The sequence below is a fragment of the Spea bombifrons genome, chromosome 4, assembly GCF_027358695.1.
Source record: "Spea bombifrons isolate aSpeBom1 chromosome 4, aSpeBom1.2.pri, whole genome shotgun sequence".
Taxonomy (NCBI): Eukaryota; Metazoa; Chordata; class Amphibia; order Anura; family Pelobatidae; genus Spea; species Spea bombifrons.
Window position 1 is genome coordinate 79,624,551 of NC_071090.1, and position 21,201 is coordinate 79,645,751.

General features: G+C 37.5%; 1 protein-coding gene across 1 annotated transcript in view; it reads right to left on the reverse strand.

Annotated features, from left to right (window-relative positions):
* The window catches only part of CGNL1 (cingulin like 1), a 45,793-nt gene extending 31,651 nt beyond the window's left edge, over window positions 1–14,142 (reverse strand). The window contains exons 1-2 of the mRNA XM_053464190.1: window positions 14,082–14,142; window positions 2,819–4,411 (exon numbers count right to left, since the gene is read on the reverse strand). Of these exons, the coding sequence (XP_053320165.1) occupies window positions 2,819–4,396 (1,578 nt within the window). The 5' untranslated portion in view covers window positions 4,397–4,411; window positions 14,082–14,142. The remainder of the gene's footprint in view (window positions 1–2,818; window positions 4,412–14,081) is intronic.
* Between the last annotated feature and the right edge of the window lie 7,059 nt (window positions 14,143–21,201).

Genomic DNA, 21,201 nt, shown 5'->3' on the forward strand with positions numbered 1-21,201 from the left:
CTAAAACATGATGTCCACACAGCTAAAAGGTAAAGGCCATTTTCTACTTGAGGGCTCTATAAATGAAAGCTCTTTTCTTGTACGAGCTCCTCTCTGCTACCATTCTCAAATGGGTTACCTTAAGCTCCTTTCTTCCCCTATGCTGTTCCTATACTATATAAATGCATGCATCATTAGACCAAACAGCTTTACATTTTTTTTGTGAAAGCTAATCTGTTCTAAGTAGCTTTCCCAATAAAATCCACAACATACATAATGGGAATAATCTCATTGCTTTCATTTCTACTTCTCCAAGACATTTCTTTCAACCTTCACTTGCATTCAGATCATCCCAGCCCTAGCAGTCTCCTCCCAGGAGTCCGTCTTCTCCCCATACCTCCTTGTTAATCCTAAAATCACACAAGATGGCTCCTGCAAACCATATCCACACATACATGTATACGTTCTATATATTATCTGCATAACTGGAAACTTCCCAGGGTAGACAATGTGGAGCTCTCCCTCTTCTGGGGGAGTGGCTTTGGAGGGGGCAGGGCTAGCCATCTGAGGGGGTGGGTCTAGTTGTGTAGAGGCAGGGCTAGCTCCAGACAAATGGGGAAGTGACTCTGAAACCAGGCTAAGCAGCACTTCACCCAGAGACTCCAAGTCAAACCTGGAGAGCTCCCAGGTACAAATCATATGTATAGTGCCATCTTACCACCAGCGCTTTAGAATCTACTAGCCCTTTTAAAATGTACAGTACTGCATTTTGGTGGCCTACATATACAATATCTAATTCAATGCCTCTTATTTAAATGTAAAGCATGCATGCCAACTGTCCCTCTTTGGGACCTAAATCCCTCTGTAACTCTTTTCTAGTTATGTAGGTTGGGTATCAGTAATCACAGTGCCCCAAACAGCAGATCATATATGAATGATGATAAAACTTAAGTTGCATAAATAATTCTTCAACATATTCTATTAAAAAAAAACATAATATGGAGTGGATATAATCTTGAATATTTGAGAGTAAAAGACCTGTGCAACATGGCTGCAAAAATAAATGTAGATGGACAGAACAGAACATTCAATAAGGTTCACCATTTAGGCACAAATTCATGCTAGTTAATATGGATTTGGAATACATTCCAAAGACTTGCATCAAAGTAAATTAAATGCCAGTCCTTGTTATGCTTGTATTGACCTTGAATGTTATATTCATATCTATTTCCTCGTGATTCTTTGCCAAAGTAAGCAACATATTTTCTGGGCAATTCATTACACACATTTCTTTACCTATATACTGCACCAATTGTACAACAAGTTATGAAGATCCAAACGGAGCAACAAATCACAAAACGAGGGCGGTAGATGAGGCTACATTTTCACAAATATGCGGGCGTTTTGTTTTTTTAACTCCCACATGATATATCCCAATGGCTAAATAAAATTCCCAAGAAGCTTCGATATATATACGTAAGGTGAATGATGATGACTTTGAGAAAAAAAAAATTTAATCATCAGATTGAATGAAAAATGTTTACTCGGACATGCAGGTTTCGGTCTAGCTGGTTAAACGGATATATAAAATAACCAAGCAATTTCCCCTAAATTGTACATCTGCATACCATCAGTATGCATCAGAACATGAGTAATAAATCCTGTTTTGATATGCTGCTTTTCTTAAACCTTCTGCAAACATTCCATAGTAAAAAGTAAGTCTTTTCAACTTCTGAACCTCACCTTGTTTGACAATGGATCTTTTGTAATAACTGGATAGAGGGAGAATCACAAATGCTGAACTGACCAGAGCTGTTCAATTGTAAACCATTGATTCAATACAATAATGAATAAAGAGACTGTGAGAAGAAAATTAGTGACATAATCAGAGGAAAATTATCCGCTAAAGGTAAGCCAATTTGCACATAATTACTACCGCGGCTAGCGTCTTTTCCCTGTACTTCAAGAGAGACCCTATGGCGTCATAGATAAAGTTACCATTTTCTTGTCACAAGGGCATACATAAATAATAAAAGACATTTTAAAAAGGGCTTCAGTATGCAAGGCTTGTCTGCCTGGCTAAATGCCCTGTAGCGGTCATATAGAGGGGATGCAACTCATGGATTAATGAGACTGACAAGACATTTATTAAAGTGATTGGGGTCACTGCAGCAAGGCTGGACCTCTACAACAGCCAAGTTTATCAATGCGGATTGTGAAAAGGGCACTGAAATAGTATGAGGTTATTGTCTGTACCATGGCCAAGCTGTAACTGTTGGAGAAAAGCCATCTTGTCTACTCTTTTCACGCTGTTCAAAAATCCAAGTTAAACGTGTCCCAGAAACTAGATGGGGCATACACAAGCAAAGCACATTTATTAGATACTGCGAACACTTTGTTTGTTATTCTAACAGTATTACTTTATCATTCAAACTGAGTTTTTCCTATATTCTTCAAAAACACTTACCCATCACTACTTAAAGCATCTACTTTTTGTTTTCCAGTGCAAGTACCTTTTAGATATTTAATTTTAAAAGCTTATAATCCCTCTGAACGTAAAATAATTTATGGAAGGCGGCAAAAGTTGCGCATCTAAACATTTTTTTCTGTCCTGAAGTTTTCCATCTTCACCTTACCCTATCCTTACTGAGGCTGCTTAGATCCATCAACAACAGCTAAATATCCTAGATGGCTGAAGGAAATGCAAGATCTCATTTTAAAGCTTGATAACTACCACCAAGTAATAAAAAATACACAACTGTTATTAAGTCGTGTGAGTCATTGTAAAATAGTGTAATCAAGATTCTATTAAAACAAATATATACTTAACATAACTGACCTGTGCTCTTTGGGTTGAAGATTGCATCTTGAGGGAAACCTTCCTCGTTTCTCCTTCTGATTTGCAGTTTTGTAGCATCAGGGAAGAGCTAGATGACTTAGTGTCAAGACTCCCTTTACTTCTGTTTGGCAATGTGGATAAAAGCACTGAACTATCCGTTTCATCCAGTGGAGAACTATTACTATTGTTTTTTTCTTTCTTATATTGTAAAGACCCATAGGTCTTCTTCTGGACACAGTCTGGTGGAGACTGCACAGTGCCAAGATTTCCTGTGGTATTCTGCCTCTTAAGAGGAAGTTTATAATTTTGTGTACGTGATTTCTGTAAGCAAATCTGAGATGGTCGCAATAAATGTTCATTCGATTTCCCTAAATTTCTACTAAACTCATCCAAGTAATCGGAATTCTCTTGCAGACCAAAAGGAAACGCACTGTCAACACTTCTCGCTCTTTTACGATCTTCAGGATTTATTCTATTCCTTCTGGCAGATCGGCCTCTTCTTTGCGTGGGGACACTCGCATCAAATTTTTCTATCAGCTCATCCACTGCCGGAATGCAGCCAGTATCAATATCTCTACCTGTCCCAGGTACAAAAGGAATGTATCTTCTGTTTTCATGGCGGTTCACGTTATCTGCATAGAGAGCATCCTCTTGCTCATCCAGGAAAAACTTTTGCAAAGACTGAGAAGAGGTTGCAGTTGTTGAGGAACAGGATGATCTACGTGATCTGAACCCCTCAGGTATGGGTCCTGCAGAATCTTGTCTTTTGAACTGAAGGACATCTGGTTTTGTCTTTCTAGGCTCAACAGGGGCAGCTGAACTGTTGCTGTATGGGGATCCACTACTGGATGAAAAAGACTCCGAGGTTATGTTTTCACTTGGACTGCTTATAATATTTGTATTGTCAGTTGGGCTCCTGTTTTGGTCCTCCTGCTTAGTCGAGGAGTTTAAAAATACCCCTCTGCTTGGAAATTTTAGTGAATCTGTAGAGTTTATGCTCGAATGTTTAGTGGACTGCCATTTATAGAATGAAACTAAATTACTTGGGTCTTTCTTAAGTACTTCATCCGTAGAGTGTATGCTTTGATTGATTGTAGATGACTGGCTGCTTTCTCCTGGGTTATATGGTTTCAAGAGTTCAGGGTGCCTTTGAAAATTCAACAAACTTGTTGTATTTGAGTTTTCTTCCTTGCGTTCAGGTTTACTACTCACAGAGCCTGAATACTGCAATTTTTTTGTTGATTTAAATGAAGACTCATATGGGTTTTCGGGAAAAGATAACTCTTCATTAATGTTCCTCACAGACGTTTGGTGGTTGTTGGAAGTAAGTAATGATGATCTGTTTAGTGACTGGGAATCCAGGTCGGAACCAGAAACGTTGTGTGTTAAGTGTCCTTCTTTATTATTTAAAACAATATATGGATGTCCATCTATTCCTTGAACTCTGATGCTAACACCATAAGAACCTTCTTGAATATTCTGAGAATTTCTTATCTTTCCTGTTCTGCCTTCACTGAGATGAAGATGACCATCACACTCTCGCTGAACATACCTTAGGCCATCAAGACGTGAATCCATTATGGTTTTTTTCTGCTGTTAAAGAGGGAAAACACACAACAGATTAATGTAATGAAAAAAAAACATTTAAATAATCATATATATAGCAAATAATGGGTGATGTACAATGAAGAATACACTCTGCTACTGAAGCCACGCATAAGGTGATGTTTAACTAACTGAAATCCATTCCATTTAACTTCCATTTTGTACTATCCCTAATGATGTATGCGTCAGTGAATACCACTTAAGCATTTGTTTGGATTATTATTTATAATTATAAATCAGTAAATTTAGTAAAGCGCAAATTTTCAGAAGCTTAAGTAAGGTGATTTATTGAAATCACCTACAGCTTCTGCTCTTTGTTTGTCACCCGGTATAATAGTTTAGGAGCAAATGTCAGCAGCAGCCTTTGGCAAGGTCAGCATTATCTCTCTTCTACGCATATCTCGGTTCTAAAGCTTTCTCCCGTCTCCTTATCCCAACGAATAAATGCTGCCTGAACCAATCAACAACAATAACCAACTTAAACTCAGGGAAAGAAGTTATAATAATTATGCATATCCTTTAACAATAAAAGCTAAGGTACCTTCCCACATACTATATACTAGTGAGGTTCTCCTGCACCACACTGTTAAATTGGTGAAAACTCTCCCAACTAACCTATGCATTGTTCAGGGTCAGTATATCACTTGCAAGGGAAAATAGCTGGGGGTGGGGGCGCAAAGGGGCAGATGCATTTGGGGGGGGGTTGTGCTGAATCCACCCATGCATTTGCATGAGTAACACCACAAAGAGATCACAAAGCTTTCATATGCATTTAAGCGCATATGATTGCTGGGTGTCCCTTTAACATGCATTTTTTTTAAGTGGATTACAAAAATAGCACTGCTGCTTCAAATTCAATATTGTATTTTAGTTCATAACCGAAATGATCTCACAATTCTGCTGCAGAAACACAATTAGGTGAAATTATAGTGAAACATGTCCACTAGGGATCCATCACCTAAAATTGTTATATATATACACAGTATTATATTACGCAATATCAAGCAGTTTATGGTTTTAAACAGTTCCACTTCCTCACCTTAAGCCATGCCTTTAATATTAAATTAAGCAAATGTCTCTCTCAACCAATATTAAAATCAGAAAGGAGGATGGCACCATGGCAAGGAAGTAAAACTGGCAAACATACATTCTGGAGATTAAGACACCATATAGAGTGTTCTTGATTCCATTCCTAACACAACAGGTTTTTTCAGAGACGTGTGATGACAGGAAGAGGCTATTCCGGAGCTGTTCACAACTGAAAGAAGGCGAGGAAAACACAACAAAGTCTTAGGTTATATCTAAGACATTATTCCCGTTGACATTTCCGTTTCAACCAGTTGGTTAACAAGCCTAAAGTTGTTGCTTTCTTATAATGCTTGTAGACGCAGCTACAGAGAGAAGCTAAGTTCACCCAAGTTAATTTTCCATGCAGGAGATGTTCTTAGCCCAACATATCTCCATGCACATGATATACTTACCACCAGTCAGCTCCAGTGCTGGCTTAGGGAAAGGAGGTCTGCTAAAACCCTTGTATTCACGCCCTGAAAACGTTCCCATTAATTACAATAAAGAGCATGCATTATTTACGTTTTACCCAACTGTGCAAATTATACGACAGTATATTGGGTCAACTGCATTAAGTCACACAGAAACATTAGATAAAGGTTTTAATACTTGGCAATGAATGAAAAAAACAACTTCAAATATTTGCCTCCTCCCGAGTAGTGTTCAACTCGTGATTATATTTTCTGGAAGAGCCTTGCTAAGTGTTGACTTAACACGATCAGGTAGATTTTCATTTAATACGTACGTTTAATAAACAGAAAATTAACCCTGTGAGAGTACTTTAATGAAAATAGAATCTACCCCTGTGTGAAAACAATCTGGACAATCCTCAAGCCGTACATTTGTGATGGAATGCATGGGTGTGTCAGTACACTGGAATCTAGGAAGCGGATTATTAATAAAAATCATATACTAACCGGGGTGAGGATCTTAAACTGAAACCACTTACATTACTGTTAATGTAAAATATAATGAAGATTATATAGAAGTGTTAAAGGCAAAAAAAACATTAATAATAAAACACACACACATACACACTAACCACAGCATCCCAAGTGGCAGCATGTGCAACATTGTATGCATAAAAGGCTGTTAACTCAATTTACATAACATTCAGCCACAACACTTATAAATAACCCCTAATGAATAATATGTATGTCTATCTGAATATGTAAACAAACATACATTTATTTTATATCTAGACAGACAGACTGAAGGTAGAAATCAACCATCTCCCATATACCTCGTATGTTTTGACACCCTATTCTCATTTGTAAAGACCTAACCATCTTGTCCTACATAGATAATTAAAACTTGTCCTATATACAATTGGATCACTTGTTTGTCAATCAAATGTCTTCTTGTGAATACTTCAAAACAAAGAAACACTGCCTGGTAGATATTTACAAAATTAACTAATTCTTATGGAATATCAGATTTGTTACTCCATAAAACAATGAACGGTAACTGCTTTTGCTTTGGTGCAGCGTGTAATTAGCATAAAATGTTTTTACATCACCAAAATGTCAGCACCAGCATATAGGCAAGTGAGCATGTAGATGAAATTGAAATGTTTAACCTTTACAATGAAAAAAAAAAATTTAAATGTTACCCATTTTCCATGAATAGTCAGCTAGCAATAGGGTATACTTCAGATGGAGTACACATAATCATCTGGCTATTTGGAAAGGTCATCTGATATAGATATATATAGATATATATATTTATTTTTTAAAAAAAATTTTTTAGATAGTATATGGTATGGAACAGATTATATCATGAATATTTGGTAGTGAAAATCAAATTTGGTATGAAAACCCAAGAAATATCAGTATAGTTCTGCAATTTCATTTACACAGCCATTCTTGTAACCCCTTGCCTCAAAGAAATGTGGAGAAGAGCAAATGAGGGCTCTTAGAAAGAAATAAGATCAAACATTTGTTTGGCTTGTACAAATCCACACATTGTTTTCCTTCAAAGGATTTAAATGGCTAGCAAGAACATAAATCTTGTAAATCAGGACACCATAGTTGCGGTATACATAATTGGTTTCTATTCTGTATAAATATTTGGCTCTAAAGTAACCATGTTGCAGAAAAAAAAGTATGATTGTTGAAGTGATTAATTACATGTTATTACCCAGTTAGCCTTCATTTTATGCATCAGTCACTCTGTGCCAGACAAGCCTGCTGGACATTTCAAAGCTACTCTAGATTCCCAAGGGACTGAAAAGGTCCCCCTGTACTTTTTTGGCCATCGATCAAATTTTCAATTTTCTCGGACCATGTTGAAAGTTCCTCAAAATAGACTCTAAACATTAGTTTGGATGGATTAAAGCTCATCACAAATGAACTTTACAGGAGTTTATTTTTTGAACACAAAAAACTGAGCCGTACCAACTTAGTAGAATAACTGAAGTGTGATAAACAAGAGAAATGGGTTTAAAAAACATGTCAAAATATGTTTCATCTCCTTCGTAGGACATTGTGTCACTCATTTGTATGCACACAAAATCAAACACTAGAAGAAGCAGTCTGGGTCAGCAAGAAACCAAGGAGGTGGAAAAACAGGGAAGTGGACAGGACTATCTTGATATTGGCATGCAAGGCCATTGGAGCAATTACTGAAAAACAATACAATACTGGGAATTTAACGAAAGGCAAAGACAGGCTTCTTGGATGCATTTTTGAGGTGAGAAAGATTACAAATGTGTTTAGTCTGGAAGCTTTTTTGGATTTTATGAATGAGCCCTTAATATTAGCTACTGTGTATAAAGCTAAGAAGATAGGACAGACATTGAATGCGTTTCAGATGATTTAGCGTTTTGTCGGGTGAGTAGATCTGACTTTTCTCCAAATCACCAAATCTTTTTCTCCATCTCTCTTGGCCTAGAAGCTCATCTTGAAGAGTTCCTTTGCAATGTTCAGTCTAGAACACATTTGAACTTTAGGGCCCTGATCAGCTTATATAAAAACTTAGCACTCAAATTATCATGAGGTTTTTAAAACAGAATCTTATATTTGGTCAAGTTGAGTTAACCCCAGAATATAGTATTACTGAATTAAAAGCGGAGAAATAAAAACAAAGTTCAATAAACCTTGGGACCTCCTAAGCTCGATAAACGTTACTTTTTAACTGGGTTAATAAGAACATGAAATGTTATTCTAAATATAGAACGCTGTCCAATATGACTAGCGAATAAGCTGCACCTCTCAGTACAATGACTGGTTTCTTGCCAAACCATCTGCTAGATCAACATCATGCACTTTCCTCTCATTGTGATTTAACATGTTTTGCATTCTATCCCAAAGGAAATGGCCCACACAACATCAAAATGATATCATCATGATAAGATAAAAGACAAACGTCACTTTTTTGGTGTGTTGCTACTAAAATTGCACATAAAACTATGCCAGACATAGCAGGGCATATTACGCCAGGGAAACCTTGGTTGGCTGCAGAACACAACATGATAGAAGTTATTGAAATGGGAGATATGGTCTGATAGGGTTCCTGAACTTTTGCACCTGCACATTTTGTGTGAAAAAAAATAGGGGAGCATTACAACACACATAATGCCATGTTTAAGTTTGCTCGCTGCAATTTGGCCAAGGGTGCTCAAAGTTTTTCCCACAACTATAGGTCTTCAAGACCCCTAACACTATTGTTTGGCTTAATTCTCAGCCAGATTTGGGGAACTCTTCTAGCTTTCTTGAAACTAGAGTCCTGAGTCTTGTATGGTTTCTGCGGTTATGTTTTTTTCCAAATCAATCATTCCAGTACATCGGGAGTCGCATCTTTCTACTACTCTGCTAAGAAAAGTCTAGCAAAAGTTGGACCCAAAAGCTCATGTTTCAGTGTTCTTGAGTAAGAGCTTTCGACTTCCAATTTTAATTAGCTCAGTTCTTCCATAAGAATATGTTGCCAAACCCGGCTGGTCACACACCAGTGAAGCTAACTGCAGCTAAATTAAGCAAATCTTATGAAAATATGAATGCAAAAGTTCTTAAATTCGTATCGGTTTACAGAATAGTTGAGGCAAGTATTCCCTTAAAATAGATAAATATGCCCGTAAATATAACTTCCACCATTGGAGGGATGCTGCGGGCATTAGAAGCAAACATTCACACTCTCGCAATTCTTTCTAGTAGCAAGATCTGGACTGAACTCTGCTGCCGCTGGCACGCTGCTCTGCTAGACAGCCTAAAATACGAAGTATACGAGCTTAGGCGTCCTGCAGAGCGTTTTACATTGAAACACTCGAGAAGGCAGGGAAAGCTAGGAGACTTCAATATTTCATTGTGGGTTATATTAAAATGTTTCGACATGACTGTTCCTCTAAATCAGCGTAATCCATAAAGATGCCCCGAGGATCTGGAACTGCTGGACAGGCCTGAGAATATGCAGCATGTTATGGGAACGCATGACCTTAAATGTCTCATTAACGTCATTAACCCACCTTCAAGTACTTTTTTAAGCTGCCTTCTTTATTAACCGGCATAGTCTTTCTCCTCTCTATCTCACCCATTAACTGCTTCATTATATACTTTTTTTTTGTTGTTCAGAGACGTGTTCGGATTTGTCCCTTGAACAACCACAAATTGATTAAACGTATCCTGTGGTTTGTTTGAGAACTGTTTACTGTGGTTTTAACGCTTATCCTGTTCGTGGCCTCCGGCTACACAGCTACCAGTCTCAGTTTTACCAGGCGTTTGTGGCTCTTCAATGAGCTTTTAACACAAGGATATTGATAAAAGGGTTTTTTCTTCTTTTTTCATCCAGGAAAACACTAAGATCACTAAATATAATCAAGCTCCTACCCGCCATCAACTATAATCTCTCTTTAAGGCTTAGCATGAATTTGTAACGCAATGTTTAATAAATGCGAAATTTACCAAAATCTGTGTGCAGAAAAAAATGCTTGTGTGTGTCTCTTTCTCTCTCTGATTATTTTAGAGTAAAAAAACAAACAAACATTGATTCTCCATAATATTCCTGTTAAATGCAACTCGTCAGCTCCTGGCAAGACTTGATCCCATTCTTAAATTAAAGCTGCATAGATATGATGTACAGGATACAGAAGGCAGGCAGGAACACTGGCAATCTGCTTCCTGTTTCTGTCTGGCAACACAAATAGGACTTGCTATTAATTCTGCGTACCAAAACCATAGCCGTCAATTAACTATGTAAGTACCAGGAGGAAAATCAGCATAGGATGAAAGACAAAAAATAAATACATAAAAACATATAAAATATATATATATATATATATATATATATATACACAAACACATTTTACAGGTTTCTGATAGAAAGTGGTGCATGTTAATAAAAAAAAATATCACTTATGCAGAATACAATCTAACTAAATTAAATATACATCACAAAAAAAAGTTTAAGTCCAAGACTCAATGTTGCTGACCTCCCGCCATGTTAATTCATGGCATGTGAATAATGACACTGACTTTGACCTGGTGTTCCATGCTGGATTCCGTGGTTTTAGTTTGTTGACATTTTTCTGTGTGCATCAAAAGCAAACCCATATGCATAACCAAACAGCGTGACATGCAACCATTCCCACCAGAGTATGTTGCCTGTATGTACATATATTTGCATGTTACAGAGGACCAGCCAATGGGTTGTCAACAAAAGGAATACATACAATGCTGGGACACCTTTGCTTGACTATACACGTTTGGATGACAACCACTGCTATAGAGCATATACGGTATTAAAGTTACTGCTGAAAACAAGTCCAGCCGGTTGGCCAAGGCCAGTTTGGCACCTAATGTAACACATGTTTACAGTGCTGGCAGTAACACACGGGAGCTTCCAAACACTATCTATTCAAAGCCATTGTTTTAGAACAATTAGTTATTTTCCTTCTTAAAATAAGGGTTTGTATCTGGATATTTGCAACATGAAGTCAGTTCTACTGTGAAACAATTACATAAGCAGGGTAATCCTTCACCTCCATGTTATGTCACAAATAAACAATAGAAATAACATATTTAGACAAAAGGATAAGAAAGCTCTACCTCTGTTTAGAACATTAAATAATTTAAAGGTATCTAGGCATAAGCCCATCTTCCTCAATAAAGCGCTCACATCTCTAGTGCTTAAAGGGTACACTGTTATATTTAAAAATCAACCTGGTATCTGGGACTTGGGAACATATTGTATGTTATCCTGTGTTCTAAATGCAGAAAATGTAAGTTCCTGCAGCTTCCTATATTATACCCTTCCATCCACGACACCATATAATGTAGTTGTAAGCTGATTTATAACACAGTGACACTCTTAAGCTCTTCAATAAATCTACCTTCTGGGCATGAGTTATTGCATTCAATTGATCATTAGGACTACAGGGTTGAAAAAGCATTCTCAGGTACAGTAATTGCATTTAATTGCTGCAATACAGTCTACATTGTATTAGATAAAGTATCATATTTCAAGAGATCAGAGCCTTCTTCCGCTTCATGACTTAGGAACCAACTGATTCATGAGTTGGGGGGGGTGTTCAGGAGGTGCCCAAAGTTCAGGAATGCAAAGAATGTCACTGGGAAACCCTGTACCATCCCCACTTATGTAGAAATGGGTGTTGTCTGGAGATGCCCCTATTAACTATGATGCACAGAAGAGGCATTTGTGTTGCTAAATAAGCAGAAAATAGTGATTCATGCGCTCCGTGAGTATCCCCAAAACACACAAAAAAATGAACCGTAAAAAAAATACATATACTGTATATGTATATAACTATACTTTTAAGGTTACTATATTTTTGTCTACTTTAGGGAATAGTGAACAAGCACATGAATCACTATGTTTTGGTTATTTCTATTTATTTATATGTTTGGTTATTTATTTATATGTAAACACAAAGATTCACAGTGCAGCTGGTAGAGGCTTAAAAGCTAAATGTTACCTAAAGTCACAATACAGCAGAATTTAATAATCAAGGTACATTGTAAGCCTAAGTGAATTTTTAAAGGTTCCACATTGACTTCCCATAATGAGAGTCCCCGGTGGACTACAGCCAACCTATAGTATGCTTCACCCATACTAAATATGATGGCGCCTTATAAATCAAATGATAATAAAGTATCTCTTACAAATGGTATATAAAGCAAGTATCACGTCTGAAATTATTTCAAGGTAGAGCCCATACAATAGTACAAGGAATACATACTCCTGCAATGGTTAGATTAAGGTCATTCCTCACCTGCCAGGTATGAAATCTACAGAGGCTGCAACTAGTTGCAAGTGAATGCTAGCATATGTTACAAAGAGATTTGACGAACCTGTTTGTCTTCTCATTCATAGGGCCTACAGCAGAAACCCGTCCTCCCCGCTAAAGAAACACAAGCATTCTATTCATTCTAATTGTTAGCATCAGACTTGAAAAACATTTTTGGAACACAGCTCCTGTTTGGGTCATTATAGCCTACATTTGTCAACGCAGAAGACTGTTCCAACTGTACTGCCTGCTATGTTTCTGGACTAATGTTTGTTTCCTTCTTAACAATATGATGATATAAAACTAATAGGCAAGGGAAGGAAGGCTGTGTAACAAGGCACAATCTGCCATGTGTTTCCTCTCTGGCAAAATAGGAAACATTTTTATTAGGTGTTGTGTTTAAAAAGACACAGAAATGGGGTCTGCAGAAGCTGAAGCATTTTCATAAACTCCAGCAGCTATGGACTGCAATTCCTATCTCATTCAGCCAGACCAAACTTATAAACATGGTTGATCACTAGTATTTGAAAGCATATTACTATTTTAAATTTGTTTAGTTGTAAATATTCTCTGCATTGCTATTACTTAGAAAAAGAAGCGTTAAAATCAAAATTCATGGCATTTTTTATACACTTGAACTAACCAAAAATAGTTAAGTCTGTTTAATAATATTCTATAGCATATACATCTCATCTATATAACAAAACATCAGTAATGTCTATGTTCATATACTTAAAGGGTTATGGTAACCATATAGATTGCATATGTACTAAAGGCATAGAACTTGATGAATCTTCCACCTGACAAGACACCTGCTGTAATACTAATTTGCAGATTTAAGAATGATCCCCACTGCATCACAGAACAATTTGCTTTCTTCAACCTACCATTAGCAGTAAGTGGATCCTTTAAAGAGGAACTTTGTCAATGAGTAAAGACTGATTAAGTTAAAACAGGCTATTGACCCTTATCATTCCACCCAGAAAGTCAATAGGGGAAAACTGAGCCAAGGTCATTGAAAACTTTAAATCAGCCGCCGAGAACATTTGAGATATGAGGACTATGCATCTGTATTGAAAATATCCAGTGGCTAATTACAAGGCAGTCAACAGTCTATTAGTTTTACCTTTCAGTGGAAGCTCAATCAAAGTGCAACAAGTTTAAAAGCCAATAAAATACTAAAAACGTCCCTATGGAAGATCAGAGATCAAACAGCAGGTTACCTACAATGACAACTGCATTGTGATAAAGCGACTTAAGAACGCAATTACCAGAACCAGAGTCCAGAAGAGTAATCGCCAACAGCTAAAAGCACACAGGTGCCTGCATTTTTAAGTTTGAGCCATGTCTTACCTTTTACCGTGTCTCCCCTTCGCTGCTAGGATTATTGCCATCCCATCCCAAACAGTGCTCTGCTTTCTTTCCCACCCCTTGGACTGTAACCAGCCCCTTCCTTCTTTTGTTTAATGAAATCTGAAATCTGGACTAGGCTTTCTACTGCCATCTAGTGGCCATTGTGTGTATAGCCGGACTTATAACGCTGGCTGGAGCTGGGTTAGAGGGTTTTATTGTATGTTAGTGGGGGTTTTTTTAACCATACCTATGCAGTGCCTTGGAATTTGTAAGGGCAGCACTGGTCTCATAGCAGCAGACATATCATAGCCATTTCGTAGACAAACGCAAATATGCAGGTAAAAAGAGCTGACACTTTAAAATACTACACTGCAGTTAAACACCAATGCATGCAGTACTGAATTAAAAACAGGTAGTTTATTTTTGTATTTTGTAGGTTAAGAATAGTAGCCCAAAATGTAATTTTAGGTTAGTTTACAATTTTAACACACAATCAGAGTTATTTGTAGGAATAAACAACTTTATAAGTAACAATTGTTGAAGGGACAGCCCAGTCATGTGTACTTCAATGCATATGATAGCAGAATGGGCCCTTTAAATTTCTTAAAATTATTGTATAATTCTCCTTATGCGTTTGCCACTTTCCCGACCAATCATTCAGCTTTTTGGCTTGCAGGAAATGTGTTCACCCCCTCTCCTGCTGCTTTCACCCACTTGATATACCACATCAGTTCTAGAGGGGACCCCATGAGAGATGCACAGAAAGCAATGGGAGCATCTTCCTGCCAGTGATTGGCGGCTTGAATCAGTATTACTATTATTATCTTTTATTTATATAGCGCCAACAATTTACGCAGCGCTTAGTACCACAAAAACAGAATGGCAGGGTGTTTGCACTGCAACCCTGAAGCTGCAGTTTCTCCTAAAAGAAGATCACTTTAATGTTTTTTACAGGTTGAAGCGTTCATATAAAACAATTACTTACAATTTACTTTAGTACACATTCTTTGTAGATGAGGCAGCATGGGACCCTTTATTATGCAAATAAACCAAACACATTCATGCAAGAGTGTGATTATTTACTAAACACAGAGTTACATCATAATGAAAACGTTTCTGATTTTAATTATACAGTATGAAGGGCCAACATCGTACATTTTGGACAATACATTTGCCCTGATCTCTCAAATTCCTAGCGCCACATTGAGATTCCAAGGGATGTATTCAGTAACATGTAGTGTAGTTGAACCTTCCAGCCCCCGCTATCACTTATGGAGTGATATTTTGCATAAGGTTATTTTTTTTTTAAAGAACGCATATTAAAATACTCATAAAGAACTTTTATATGCATTCTTTTTAGCGAGGCCGTCAGTAACATTATACTCTGCCTTTAAACACAAGAATTCAAAGTCAGGCATGTGTGGCAGGCAGTGTATGGGTCAGGAAAAACAGACTGATAAGGTCCAGGTCACAGTAATCTAACGTAACCATAAAATCATTAGGTCAATGTGAGAAGAATGTGGGGGGTGTCAAGGAGAGGGTGAGAGATAAATGAAATAGTTAAAAAAAGAGAATTGGACATAAACATTGAGAAAGAAGACAAAGAATGTAAAAATGTGTCCAGTAAATCCAGTGGATTATAATTACATGTAGGAAATTTTATGCAAGGTTTGAGTAATGTGACAAAATCATATGTCTATATTTAGTCCAGATTCTTTGGTGTTGAAATTGTTTAATATGTATTCTTTGTTACCGGGCCATATTGGACACTAGACTGCCTCAGTAAGTGATGACTGAGAGTAAGTTTGTTCCTTTCATTTGACAATTGAGTGTCTCTGTAAATAGAGCCATAGGTTCCTGTGGATCTTCTACAGTACAAGAACTGTTAAAAATCTGCATAAATCTACAATCAAAATATTCAGGATACTTAAACAAGAATTTAGTAAATAGGTGAGTATAGGTCAAGCAGTTTAAAAATGTGATTAAGTGCTGATAAATCACTAGGGATAAACTCCACAGTTAAATAACAATAACAATAAATAATATGTGACAGAGCACAAAATAGTGTGAGAAAAAAAAGTTTATATATACTTCCCCAACAACTGCCTAACACAGTGGCGACTCTAGAAACAATATATAGGGGGGCACACAAGATACCACAGTCAAACTGGGGGGGGCATTAATAATTTCCACCATTAAATCATACCACTGAAAAAACACACACACACACATACACATATATATATATATATATATATATATATATTGCCAAAAGTAATGTGCTATGGAATGATACTTTTGTTATTGGACAATACAATACTTGATCATTCAACATGGGAAGCCTGAAGCCACAATTTAGTACGACTAATCCTTGAAATCCTTTAAACAACACAATACCTTAACTTTTCCACTAAATGATTTCAGGGCCTAATATTAGCCCCTGCTGCCGATATATATATATATATATATATATATATATATATAAATATATATATAAATATTAGACCCTGCTGCCGATAGCAGGTATAGATCAACACATTAACACACAAACCCAGCTTTGCATGTATAGATCAATTGAAATTCACTTGTGATCTCAGCACCGAAGGTATATATCAAATAAACAGAATCAGACATACAAATCCTGTATTTGCAGGTATACAATAATAATATATGAAATGTAGCGTTGCAGGTATAGATCAAATCAATACATGGAAACAGCATTGCAGGTATTAATCAACTGAACAAGACATACAAACCCTGTATTTGCAGGTATACATAAATAATGTATGGAAACATAGCATAGCAGATATGGATCTATAGAAGAACACACAAACCAAGCTTTGCAGGTACAGATCAATTGGAATTCACATAAAAACACGGCATTAAAGGTATATTTAAAACCCCCTAAATTACAGGGATAGATCACAGGTTGCACACCCCAACCACGCTGCCCACATAGAACCTGGCCAGCACCCAGATAACACACATAAGATTTGCCATCTTTGTCCCATATACACCCTGCCTGTGCCATCTTGTTCCCCAAGGCTCAAACATCCTGCTAGTGCCATCTTTGCCCTTCCACAATTATACATCTATGATACACACAATCACATTAACTCATGCTCTCCCTCATTCAGACAATTCATCCACACATTAACTCATGCTCTCCCTCATTCAGACAATTCATCCACACATTAACTCATGCTCTCCCTCATTCAGACAATTCATCCACACATTAACTCATGCTCTCCCTCATTCAGACAATTCATCCATTTTAAGAAACTACACCCCTTGGAGCTTCAAATGAGGGGCTACATGTATTTCTAGGACAAAAGTTGAGTGCACAAAAAATGATGGAATATGTCGCTTTGGCTTGAAAATATGTTTTTTCTAACCATGACGACATGTTCATTTGTGTCTTGCGCACTCCAGGTTTGTACTAGAAACACACGCAGCCCCTCATTTGATGCGCCAAGGGATGTCGTTTTTGCAAATGGGTACTTTTTGTTCCATAATTTAACTTCCTACGTGAGCAGTAATGCCACGTCAAGGCTTCAACCCTAATTACTGACCATTCACACGCCTTTCATATCTCCATTCACTCGCAGAAGCACACACCATACTTTAAATACATTCACTCACAGAAGCACACACCATTCTTTCCCCTTACAATCCCAAATTATGGTAAAGGGAGAAAAAAAAAACACTTTTACAGCAAAAATAAGTTTTGCAGTAAAAATGCAAGGCGCTCCGGGGATGATATGGTTACTCACGTACCGCACAGGCTAAATGGCTGATTTTAATAATATTTGCAGTTCATCAGGATTTCAAAAATTGCCTCCCTCTACCATTGGCTAAATTTAGCCCCATGATCAAAGGGATCATAGGATTAAAAATTAGTATCGGCCATTTTTAAAAAGGGAATGTGACTTTTTATAGCTATATGATCGCTGTGGTAACATTGGCTACTACAGTGATCATTTAGCTAGAATACTTAAACTTTTTTTTTTTTTTAAATTAAACTACTTTATGTTTAAATAATTTAATTTGGGGGTAGTCTAGGCAATTTTGATATTTTTTTATCTGCCTTTAGAGACCCCCAAATAATTTTTTTTACATTTTTATTTTTTTTAACTTAATATTTTTTATTCTTTTTTTACAATCTATATAACGTTGGAAAGGTGAGGCGATTACGCATGCCCCCATACCTCTTAATAAAGTTGCGCGGTGACGTCATCGCGTCATTGCGCGAGACGTCACCGGGCAGATCTGGTGGCCCCGGTGATGCCCTTCAGTGTGAGGGGCAGATCTCCGGGGTAGTGCTAGTGACGGCATGGTGCCGTCGTTAGCACCTGACTGGGACTGCTAGCGACGGCACCATGCCGTCGTTAGCAGTCAAGGACTGTCCTGGGTGGTTACAAATTCAGCGGGGGGGCAACAGGGGGGGCAAGGAATAACCTAGGGGGGGCAATTGCCCCCTCTTGCCCCCCTGTAGCAACGCCACTGGCCTCACAGATTGTACATATTCCTAAGGATCCAGAATGCTCAAAAGGAATTTTTACGCTTATATATGGTGAAAAGTAAAAGGAGAGACCTTTACAGTATATAGGACACTAGCTGGCCCTTTTTTATTCGCTTCTTCAAACTGCAACTTTCAGGTACCACCAAAAATGTAAAGCAGGTTGGCTCTTCTCCGGAAATTCAAAGGCAGAAAATAACTATATTTACTATAACCAGGATCTTGGGGCAAACCTGGTGAACTGCTGCACTAGTTAGGAAGCAGCCAGTATTTGTACCCTGAGAGCGCAACCAGAACCTGAAGGCTGCGGTTTGAGGAAGCAAATAAAAAAGGACTAGCTAGTGCCCTACAGGGCCGGATTAAGAGCATCAGGATTTGATGAGGATTTTGGTGGGCCTTTTTATGGAAAAAAAATAAAATTGACAGAATAGACAGAATCTTAACTCCTGCATCCATGCATACTGGAGAAAGATGACATCCGGGCTCGGCAGATAATATAGGATATAATATTATGTGATGGGATTGGGAGTACATCTGTGCACTAAAAAAAAGTAATCATAAACGCTACACCTGAAGCAGCAATTCAGTGCCACTAATCCTTTTTATTAACATATGCAGATTGAAATAGAGTAAATAACACAAAACCTTTAGTTTTCCCCTCACTGATTTCTGGCCTAGAATGTTTTGTCCTCTGAAGTGACTACAAATACAGGAGGGCGTTTTATCTCTGGATAAGTAAAAATAAAATAGTTCAATTTATTCCTACAGTAAGTAAAGTACCGGGACGGGCTCTGCCTCACGGACACCCAAACAAACACAGAAACACACACCAGGACGGGCTGTGCCTCACGGACACCCAAATACACACACCAGGACAGGCTCTGCCACACTGCCACAAGACACACACACCAGGACAGGCTCTGCCACACCGACACCCAAACACACACATCAGGACAGGCTCTACCACACCGACACCCAAACACACACATCAGGACAGGCTCTACCACACCGACACCCAAACATACACACTAGGACAGGCTCTGGTACACAGACACCCAAAACACACACCAGGACAGGTGACAGCGCCTGGTCGCAAAAGGCCCTTCCTAAACTATTTGGAACCGGCACATCGAGACAGGAGTGTATCAGGGTCACGTGACATCATGGATGTGTAATTGTGTGAGAGCATTGATTTGTAATTGTGTGTGAGAGCATGGATATGTAATTATGTGTATGAGAGCATGGATGTGTAATTATGTGTGTGAGCATGGATGTGTAATTATGTGTGTGAGCAAGGATGTGTATGTGTTGTGAGTATGAGTAAGTGTGTGTGAACTTTAGGGCCCCGGGGCAATTATCGCACCAGGGCCCTGTGGTTTCTAGTTATGCCCCTGGAGGTGATAACATAAAGGCTGCGTAATTAAGATTTTTGCTACACCTGAAGCTAACTGGGGAGTTGTGTGATTTAATGCAAAGAAAGCCTTGTGAAAATGTATTACTAAATGAATGTTAGATGTATTACTAGTGAATTCAGCGCAGGATTTTTGTTCTACTAATGACCTTGAGATGTTATGACGTTGTCCACACCTGGTCTATTTCACACCGCCAATTTTATTCAATTTAAATGATGAATCACCAACTTTATTGCTAGTAAATAGGCATGTGGAAATAGTGTAGAATCTTATATTAATATAGGGTTTTATTTGGAGAGACTGTTTACCCGATCCTTGTACTTTGTCTTTCTGCAGCTTTATCACTGGTCATGCGGCCCACTGCACCTTCTCCTTGGTCAATTTCTGAAAAATGCCAAGGAAAGAAGAGAAAGGGTTGAATCAAAATGAAATTCTGTGTGTAGAAAAGTGAAATGGTTAATAAACCTGTAACACACAAGGGCAGCACTCATTATTGTACGCAGACTCTCCTGTAATGATTTTTTTGATGCTACACATTAAATCACACAAATGATTTAATTTTACTATAACCACTGTAAAATCATCGCAATTCAATTCCACAGACATGGGTGATGAAACACATTGCTAAAAAATAAAGAAAAGGGATTAGTACAATCATTCAAAACTTTATGAGTTGAAATAGTTAAAGAGCAAATGTATACACGTCTACAAGCAACCCCATTAGGGTTCAATACCGAGTAATGACTTTAGAATTGGTCTGTATCATTTTATATATTTATGATTATATATTTACACATAAGGTAGAAGTCACAATATCATTTTGAAATGAGCTGACATAAACATACAGAATCCTTACCTTAATTGTTATTTTTTTTTAGAAATACTTTCTTGATCATATATTTCTGTTGGGTTACCAAAAATATTGTATGTGTATGTGTATGTGTAATACTCTCCTTTAGCCCTTTGAAACATCTAAATTATATTTCAGTTATATAGTTAGAAAAAAAACATTTAAGAATGCTTTATATAACTGAAAAGAGTGCTGACACTCCAGACCTGTGCCCCAAAGGTAGCCAAAATAGTAAACAGAAAAGCAGGTGATACACACAAAAGAACTCAATATCGCCTCAAATATTACCACAAGATAACTGTATGCCAAAAAATCTAAATTTATATATATAATAAAAAA